The sequence below is a fragment of the Corticium candelabrum genome, chromosome 3, assembly GCF_963422355.1.
Source record: "Corticium candelabrum chromosome 3, ooCorCand1.1, whole genome shotgun sequence".
In the NCBI taxonomy this organism is placed as follows: Eukaryota; Metazoa; Porifera; class Homoscleromorpha; order Homosclerophorida; family Plakinidae; genus Corticium; species Corticium candelabrum.
Window position 1 is genome coordinate 5,007,423 of NC_085087.1, and position 10,586 is coordinate 5,018,008.

At 41.2% G+C, this 10,586-nt stretch overlaps 1 protein-coding gene across 1 annotated transcript; it reads right to left on the reverse strand.

The window, feature by feature from the left end:
• Positions 1-1,165: 1,165 nt before the first annotated feature.
• Positions 1,166-10,481, reverse strand: LOC134177500 (uncharacterized). Its single transcript, XM_062644282.1, has 7 exons — positions 10,355-10,481; positions 10,088-10,177; positions 6,102-6,194; positions 5,919-6,047; positions 1,653-1,790; positions 1,481-1,597; positions 1,166-1,395 (listed from the first exon to the last, which is right to left on the reverse strand). The coding sequence occupies exons 1-7, from the start codon at positions 10,469-10,471 to the stop codon at positions 1,276-1,278; spliced, it is 804 nt and encodes a 267-aa protein (XP_062500266.1). The 5' UTR covers positions 10,472-10,481; the 3' UTR covers positions 1,166-1,275.
• Positions 10,482-10,586: the final 105 nt, after the last annotated feature.

Genomic DNA, 10,586 nt, shown 5'->3' on the forward strand with positions numbered 1-10,586 from the left:
TGTAATACAACGATATCGCAAAACAGTGTTCTTCAAAGTGACATCTACAAACTCCATTGTGCTTTGTTGGACCTTCCCAGCCGCCTCTTGCTCGTCGAACAGGTTTTTCCCAACTTTTATGTAATTGTGGATTTTTTGAAAACCGAAATACACTAAATCCAGACTGACTATAGAGTTGTTGCAGCCTGCTGCTACACAATGCCGCACCATACTCGAGTATCACAACAATGGATAGGGTGTTCCAAAGACGTGAGCGCGCTAATTTGCCCCATTCCGAAAATGGAAAAACGGAAGAAACTTTCAACTGCTCTCATTCTCTTAGTATATTCTTAAATAACCTAATTTTTATTTTTTCTAAAGTACACGTATATAGATCTTTTAATTTAGCTAAAAAATAATTTTTAATTTTTGCACTGCAACAATCCTTTACTTAACAACATAGACAAATATGTTGGTTTCGTGTTTAGATTGTCATTAATTGCTTAACTGACTAAACCACAGATTTTAATTTAATTAAAGTTGTTCCAAAAAACAAATCTTTTACATAGATCCAAGCGTCAGTACGGTCTCTTCTCATGCTCAACTTAGTTTTCACGTGTCCAGTCACGTGTAAGCTAACATTGTATGCCTCCTTCTCAGTTAAACTGGTTCGTCTATCTAACAGTTAGAGTATACAGTATTTTCAGTGATAAAGAAGTAGAGAGAATTGTCTAGAGATATCTGTTCTTTCTCTAATTAAGTTAACTTATTAATACAACCTAAATCTCCTTGACGCTAATTCTTGCTTGAGGATAAGTTTTGCCGTGTGTAGTGTTTTCCTTCAACATTTGCTTTCTCCAAATTTTCCGAATTAGAGACTAAAACCAACTTCAAGAACGAAATATCCCAATTACATTTACTAGAGACCTGCAGTTGTTATTGAGCAGATAGCTCTTCCATTCATCATACTGTTTTAGTAGAAATCTCTACTAGAGGCGTTACTAGCTTCTGATACGAAACAAGATCACCTTCAGCCGATCTGTTACGGTCTATAGACGTACAAGTAGGGCAAATCAAGATACTTGTATATCATAATTACTCGCACATCTAGCAAGAGAAGACGAAACGAAACAGAACAGGCGGCCATCCCAATCTATGGCGTCGACACCACGGACGCAACTTCACACATAATTTTAATACCTGAACTGAGTATACGTACACTAAGCTAGCGCAAAGTAGCATGAGCGAAACAATCGTGGTCACTAGATGCCATTACAGGAAACGTGGTCAACCGGTCTACATATCACGAGGTCTTTCAGCTAGAAAGATACATGGGAACAGAGCACCTTCCTCGGCCCATTTACGCTTTTCTGCAAAGAATTTGTAACAATGCTCCAGAGTCTCCTTAGACACAACCTAGAGATAGTGAAGCATACACCAACACACACATACACACACAATTTCGGTTTTTGTTTTTAGATTCCATGTCAGAGCAGGTGACCTTAAGTATTTCGTTCCAGTTTTCTTTCGCTTTGGTTTGTCTCTTAGTAGTGTCTTGAATGTAGAATTCTCTTCTTGGTTGATATTGGAGCAATCGGAGACCAGCCGTTTCAAATATCTGGTTTATATTAATTAAATACATTCCAGTAAGAATAAACGTGATTGCTTTATACCTCTTCGTAGTCAGCAACCGTGACGTCATTAAAATGTAACCTTTTTTGATAATCTTTGAATTCTTGTGTTGATGTTGCGGGACAATCACATGTTACGAAGTCATGAGCTAGCACTCGACCACCAGGCTTCAACCAATTCTATAGCAAAACAAGTTAGATGCAAACAGTGTGTGTGTGTGTGTGTGTGTGTGTGTGTGTGTGTGTGTGTGTGTGTGTGTGTGTGTGTGTGTGTGTGTGTGTGTGTGTGTGTGTGTGTGTGTGTGTGTGCGCGCGCGCGCGTACGCGCGCGCGCTTGTGCCTGCTCGCTTGTCAACCATATTCTCAATATGCTTAATTGTTATATTAACGAGGATAATCCTAAAAAAACACGCGTGCACAAAGCTTTTGCTATCTCAAGGTTTCCCCATGCTTGGATTTGAACACAGCGGTTTTAATATTAATTATTCACGTGATTAGTTACTAATTAGTCACGTGACTCAGTCACAATGAACAGGTGGAGAAAGGGTGGAGTAACTGTGTTATTCTCAACTGTGACAACAGCAAGTTGCAACGTCATTAATTAAGATAAAATACCTAAACATCTCAGCTAAACTTAGTAAAGCAGAGTAACTAAGTCTTTCAAATAATCTGGTCGTAAATTTAGTAGAAACTTGAAGAATGTCTTATATGTCAATTCTTCGATTTTGTCGCGAGGCCCAGAGGGGGGCTGCTTGCTCAAAATCAAACTCATCAAATTTAGATCCTTCAACAGAGAGTCGAATTATCTTGTCCAGTGTCTCTGTTTTCAATTGTTTCTTGGCTGTATTCTTTATTCTCTTTCATGATAGAAAATCCTCGTTCAAAGTTTGCTGTCGATACAGGAAGGACTAAAGTGATACTGGCCAGCATTGATAATGTCTCATACAGGACAGATAAGGACGAATTTCTAGATAAGATTAACTTCACACCCTTGCTTGATTTGTGTTTGAAATTGTCAACCAGAACATGTTTAAACGTACTCCACTCTGATTCAAGTTTCTCTTTTGTTACTGAAGCTTGAAAGTGTTCAGCTATTGCTGTCAACTGCTCCTCACCATACCTATTCAATTTGTCAAGCGTCTTCAATAGCACAGCCACTGCTTATTTGGGATCAAAGAGCGTGGAAAGAGACTTCAACAGACAGGCATCTCAAAATCGCTCTTCGAGATTGACAACTAATGAGTTGATATATTTCTCACGCATGTTCGTCTGAAAAGAAGTCTTCAGTTGTTCAGTAACTGGAATTCTAAACTGTCACTGGGTAGACAGTTCTCTCACAACACCACTAAGCTTCTGCATGTACGAGCCATTCTAATTGCGAAGAAGCTTAAGGGCAGAAATTCTTGCAGAGACATGCGGCTGAATAAGAGAGATATCAACATCTTCTGTTTGAAAGACCAAACTCAATGCTGTAAGCCCTGGTAACACATCACTTAGAAGATAGATGGTGGCAACAAACTTGTAGCAAGTCATGGCACTGAGTAAACCCTTAGCAACTGAGTCTTTCTTCTCTGCTGCTTGTTTTTCAAGAATAGCAAGCAAGGAAGGCATAGTGCGACGAATGGCAGTAACTGCCTGATCATGGGAAAGCCATCTGGTGTGAACTGCTTTCTTGAGGCAGAGAATGGGCTGTTCCATCAGTTTCTGAATCTCATGCAGAGATGCTTCTCGGACTGAGCTGTTGTCAAAATAATAGAAAACTGACGTAAATGACTGTCAAATTTCTTTAGGTAGGGTCTTTTTCGCAGCTGCTTGTGAACTTGCAAGAGCAAGTCTGTGTGCAGCACAATGAATAGATATCATCTCAGCATTGTGGGCTTTCAATCTCTTGGCCACAGCTGTACATCTTTCTGTTTCCACAGCAGCCCTATCACTTCCAAACGGCGGGATTTTATTCAAAGAAATTTGGCATGTTATGCAGACATCAACTAGCTTCTTTTCTATGGTCTCCGCTCTGCCATCTAACAAATCAGTCACTTTCAAAAAGCAGGATTGAAACTGACCAGCAAAGAGAAAATGAGAAAATATAACCAGCTGCTTTACGTTAGCCAAATCTGTTGACTCATCACACAATATGCTAACAGCTGGACTGCATTGCATCTTATCAAGGATGTCTTTCTCCACGCAGCTGGACATAAGTGTCAAGAATTCATCAATAATCCGGTGTGATTTGTAACTTGCATTCTTGGCTACTTCTAGCTCGGACAAATAGAAGCAACTTAGAGACTTAGCAAGGTGCAGTAGAGAACCAAACTTGGTGTGAGGGGCAGTCTCCTCCTTCGTCAACCAATACAATCACTTTAATACATCAATTACTGCTTTGCGTTTCATTGACACTTGCTGATCCAGTGCTGTTCGAATCCCTCCACTAATTTGTGCATCTGCAGCCTTTGATTCGGCCGGTACGGCGTCCATGTGGCATTGCGACGTTTCGTGCTTCGTCACTTTATCCCTTCTGTAATTCGTGTAGGGTGTAGCGATCCACACCATTCGGCGTGATGACTTGTTGTGTCTTTGGCAAAGTGTACAGTACATGCCCTCACTGTTTGTCTCATTAGCTGGATCACACACATACCGTATCCAAGAAAACTTCTCCTGCCACGAAACATCAAAAGCGAGTCTATGCTTCGAAGCCTTGGCAGGTGGACAGTCGTTGTCTGTTTTATCAGGCACAGCAAACGGCTCACCAGAACTCAGACCGGAAAAGGAAGTAAACTTTGTTGTGCCCGTAGCAGCCTTTCGTTCATGACTGAAGCCTAACTGGCTACGTGAGACTATAACTGGAGCACGTGTCCGTCCCGTGACTATCGTGCGAAAAGCCTTGCAGTCCTACCCGCATGCATTGTGTCGAGTCAGGTGCGTTCCCTCGCATGTGCGTAAAGCTGGATTTACAATATGCAAACGCATGAGCGTCGCGTCGCGTGCGTCGCGTCGCATCACGTCGCGTAGTACAAATTTAAATTGCAAGTGGTCGACGCGACGCGACGCGTCCAAATAGAACCAGGTTCTATTTGAGCGTCGAACCGGAAACTGTTCACGTCGCGTCGGAAGTAGCACCTTGATCTCGACCAATCACAGCCAACTATAAATGCACGTTTGGCTTCAGTGAGCAATGATTATTGATTTCGGCGCTTTAGTCGACGTTGAGCGGTCTATAGATTGTGTAGGGAGCTATCCTTGCTTGTGGATGATCAACTGCAAGATGTACAAAGACCCGCGTGCAAGGGAGAACGCGTAGAAAATGATTTTGAGCAAGTTGGGGGTTCCGGCAGAGTTGTGCTAGTAGAAAATCGAAGCGCGAGTGGTCAGTTTAATAATTCCGGCAGCGACGTCTACGGCGCGCTGAAATCGTATTGTGAATGGTACGACGCTTGTGACGCGTACGTGCCACTCCCACGCAAGACAACGTGACGGGACGCACGCGACGCGACGCTCAAGCGTTTACATATTGTAAATCCAGCTTAAGTCTTGCGACAATCTGAACATCTAAACAAAAGGCTCAAGTTTGAAATTATGCGACCACGCCTATTTTAAACCGGGCGGCCCGCCCGGCTTAAGGATGCCTTGGGAAAACCCTAGTTGCTATATTAAATTTCTTACTTAGCATTGTCAAATGCAGCCAAAAGAGAAGGCCAAACTAGGGCAGCTAAAATCAAAGAAGCAGAAAACACAGCAATCATTACTAATCTCCTTGCAAGTGTTGTAAATTGTTGACTTGCTGTAATATAGTTATAATTTCCGTATTTTAATGTATGTAAACATAATAGAGCCAATACATATATATATTAAAATTTTGTAAACCAAGCCAAAAACTAAAAAAATTGAGAAGCTAGAAAAAAAATTTGAAATCTAGTTAATGTCAATTAAGTCTAAATATCAAACACCAACTGTCTTATAATTATTATAGCATCTAGTTTAAATCAATTATTACATAAGCACTGACACCGGCCTATTAAAGAAATTCAACTGAAACTCTAAATATCTCTGTAAGAGAGATCTGAAGGTGTACTGTAACTGTAACTGATGCAAACAAATTATGTTTTGGATTGAACTTTTAAACTCCACAGCAACCGATAGCAAGTCCTGAACTCTTTGCAGTAAAATATTGTAATCTCATTTGTTGATAAAGTTGTAGAAATACCATATTTGACTCATGATTTAACCATTTACTGAATTTTTTGATGTAGTAACTGCTACAGTATTTTATTACACGTTTCAGTTATACCATACTCACTTGAACTCACTTACTTTAACGTTTTTGAAGATGGAAAGATGGTCTCCACGTTTTAGATGAATAAGACTGCCCAAAAAAGAAATTGCGTCAAACCTTTCAGACTCAAATTGCATGGTTCTCATGTCCCTTGCTAGAAACGTAATCTATTCCAAACATAATAAAAATCAAGACTACCCTAAATTCTATACTTTAGTTACCTTGTCAGAAAGACCTTTCTCCTTGCATCGTTCGTTGCACAAATCTACCAGGTTTGTACAATAGTCGACGGCTGTAACAACAGCGCCAACGTTCTGCAATAAAAATATTAGATTGAAGACGACATATTAACTAGAAAACATAAACAGTCTAATTGAGCAATATCCCACGCCTTCTAAGTTAAAATTGTGTACAGACTACACATTGTTTATTACTCTAAAGTTGTTTCAGATTTTCATTGCTTGTAGACGTGCGTCGAAGTCTAGTTGCCGAGTGTAGGGAGGTTTCTAATCCGGGTCACACAACAGAAAGGGGCATTGTCCTATATGGCAGCTCTCGTTATACATACATACATTTTTTTGTTTTGTTACAAGGACCCTTATGGCCCAGGTTACTGCAGACACTACTAAGTACTTGCTACGATACTTTCTACCATACTTTCTACGATACTTTCTACGATACTTTCTACGATACTAGTATACAATTGAAACACTATCAGCAGTCACTGTCTATATGTAACTTCTTCTTTGCTTCTTGGACAGAACCTGACACTCCGAAGAGAGAGGCAATTGTATGTTAGTTCCTTGGCCAAGGGAACTTATGTATGTGACCCTCCCGCACTCAAACTCTGACCCAAAGGTCCCGGATGTTTTTCTATCTCCAACTGCACACTCTAACCAATTGAGCCACATACATACATACATACATACATACATACATACATACATATATATATATATATATATATATATATATATATATATATATATAGCGTTTCCGTGTCCGACTACTGGTCAGTATAGAAACGATTCGTGCAAGTGACCAGACGGCAAAAAAGCCTCATAAAATACCGTTGCCGCATCCTTTTGTATAGTAGCTAGGGATTGTTTGTACTTGACAACCAAGAAGCACCTCTATTAGCTGAATGTCACCTACAGTCAACTATTCACACGTCCCGTACGACGATCAGTCCTTTATTAAACTCTGCTGCATCTAACACTGTTAATAGTCAATGTTTGCCGATATCAATTTCTATGTCAGTAAATACCATGCCAGTGTCGATCGTTACAACGTTACTGAGAGCATACTTATACTGTACGTTTCAATTGTCTTGATCACGATTGCAATACGACGACTACAGTACCTATACCAGCCTTATATACGTAATATAGCGTTAGTGAGTAACACGTCTAACGGAGTTTTGTGACCGTCTACTGAAACGCCGCGTCCTAGCTAGGCAATACGTATTTGTCGAAACCCTAGCTGTTATGGAAGTAAACATGCAAACTTCCTAGTAGTTCGCTATATATATAGCACGCATACATAAAATTTTTAAAGGCTTTTTGTCAAATTACTTAAAATGGTCTAGCGTAACGCGCGCTAAAAGCAGTGGATTACTAGACAAACATTTCAGTCCCTAGATAAAAGCTACAATTACACAAATTGATATTTCAAAACTATCGTGTTATTGTATATCATAAAGTACTAAATACTAAGTGTTATCAGTGTTCTCCCTAGAAATTCTGAAAGGAGAGGGACACTCCGTTAATTGGGCATTTACTATGCCACGCTTAGTGTTGCCCTGTTTTCTTTTAGCAATGTTTCCACATGTGTTGTTATCTTTGACAACTTTGTTCGCAAAAAATTCTAGCTAACAAATTTTAGTTGTCTGCAATGTCGACGTGATTCACGAGCACGTAGCTGACATGTATTGCTATGTATCTAAGTACACAGTACTTGCGAGTATCACACGTGAACACCAGGTGTGAAGGCAATATACGTGTGATAAGTGGCTGCACAAGTGTATAGTAGTGTGTACATCGTTTGATAAGTAGATGCCACACGCCATTTAAGGCTGCGGTCACACTTAGGGTGACATTGTCACATTCACTGCATACTAATGGCATGTGCCCTGTGAGCGTTCTTGTGGACGGCACTGCAATAATGAGTAATTGGCGCAGTGCTCGACTACTTTAAATTTACTCATACAGCTGCAGTTATTGCACACATACCATAATTATTACACACCTGCAGAGTGGATTCACACCAGTCCACCAACCGTGGCTAAGTTAGCTAGTTAATTAATAAACCACTAAAGTTGTGCACGTAAAAGCAAATCTTGGCTAAATCTTGGTTAGACCTTGGCTAGGGCTGGCTACGCATGCGACTAAGATGTCACTGCAATGTGCCAAGAATTTGGAGGTGTTGTCCGTAATGAAGTTCCACGTGCAATGTAAGCGCTAAAAGAGAGGCAAACGCGCCTTGATGTCTAATGATAACGATTAGTTGCTAATAGAAGATGGCTTGTAGATTTGCCAGTGTGAACGCAGCAGTTCTAACCTGGTAATGGTTACCTAACAATGGGTACCTAACCATGGGTATATTTACCTAACTGTAATTTGCTTACCAAGATGTAAATCTGCTCTCAGCACGAATAGTTATTGCAAGGTGCCACAATTGAACCTACTGCAAAGGACTGACTGTTCGTGACACTGATATTGAAATGTCAATAGCGTTATAAAGAAGCAGGACACCGTACGCAAACCTCAGCAATTTTACAATAGCCACACGAGACTAGAGTCAAGGATGTCGAGACTACTAAGGTTACACTTAATTCCCTAGCGGAGCGAGGCTCCTAATCCGGGTCGCACAACGAAAAGGGGCGTGGTCCTATATGGCTCTCCATCAAGCTCTTGGTGTGTTCGTGTGTGTGTGTGTGTGTGTGTGTGTGTGTGTGTGTGTGTGTGTGTGTGTGTGTGTGTGTGTGTGTGTGTGTGTGTGTATGTGTGTGTACACAAATTTCTCCTTTTCACGACCACATTTTATGATAGGACCTACCTTAAAACATCGTTTTCGTGTCCGACTACAGATGTGTCTAAGAACGATTCGTTTAGTGAGCAAACGGCGACGAAAAAGCTTCATGAACTTTCGTCGCCCCATCCTTTTGTATTGTAGCTAGGGATTGTGTGTACTTGACAACCAAGAAACACCTTCAGGTGTTGAATGCCACCTACAGTCAACTATTCACACGTCCCATACTACAGTATGATCAATTCTTTACTACAATGTGCTGCATCTAACACTGTATTTTAGGGATTGTGTACATGACAACCAAGAAACACCTTCATTAGCTGAAAGCCACCTACAGTCAACTATTCACATGTCCCATACTACTGTACAATCGATCTTTTACTACACTGTGCTGCATCTAACACTGTGAATTGTCAAAGTTTGCCGATATCGAGTTCTATGTCAGTACATACCATACCACTGTCGTTACAACGGAATCGAGTGCATACCTAGACTGTACATTTCAACTGTCTTGATCACGATCGCAAAACGACGACTACCTATACCAGACCTATATACGTAATCTAGCTAAACTACTAGGAAGTTTGCATGTTTGCTTTCATGACAGCTAGGGTTGCAACAAATACGTATTGTCTAGCTAGGACTCGGCGTTTCAGTAGACGGTCTGAAGACTTTGTTGACGTGTTACTCACGAACGCGAGGCGCCCACGAATACCGTACGAGTGGTTAATTAATTAGCGTAAAGCAAGTCGCATTTCTGGCATGGCACGGCAATGCGTGTCCTTATCGTGGTTCATAGCGCAACGTCTGCGTTGAGGAGTACAGTATATTAAGGAATCCTTTTATCTTTAGCCGTATTGGCATCCCTTTGCCGTCCGCTGGGATGCTTTTGCCTCTCACTGCTCCGCCTCTGCCGCCTACACCATCGGCCGCCCTAGTCACCTGTTGAGCCGCTGGTGACGCCTCTAGCAACAATGTGATTCTAATCCTTTCCGTCTACTTGCGACGGACACTAGGTAACACTGCGTGGTCAACTGACCTAAACAATGGTAATGTCATTGCTAGCTAATGTCAGTTTCAGCCCATATTGACATCCTCTCGCGCGCTCACGTGTTCTTCTAGCACGTGCTCTTTGCAAAAAGATTCTGTGGAGAACACTGCATTACTGAATTATTACCTCTGCAAGATAGAAAGCGAAACCTCCGGATCCTGCACCAACATCTAGAATCGAGTCTCCAGCCTTTAGCTTAAGATGCTCAACAGACCCCTACAAATCATGCAGAGAAAGAGAGTTATGCACGATACTAATGAAATAGCTGGCAGAAAATGTATTTCAGGTCTTGATATATTGCAAACCGGACTCTCTCATCGCAGCGTCGCTTGCCACTAACATGCGTTCAAGCTATTTGGCCATTTTTTGAGCTGCAGCTCATCGAGTAGATACCTTGCATTTGGCTTCAACTTCAGAGCCTATGAATCCTTCGCCGTAGAACATTTCTAGGCACTTGACTCGCTCTGAATGGTACACTGAAGTCGCGAGAGATTCCGACGCTTGGCTCATGACTACAAGAACAAAGAATATCCGGGATATTAGTTAAAGAATGCGGGTTTTCCATAATTGCTTAATAGGTTGTATACTAATTAGTTAGAGGCGGAGTTACGATGTCAAGATAGCC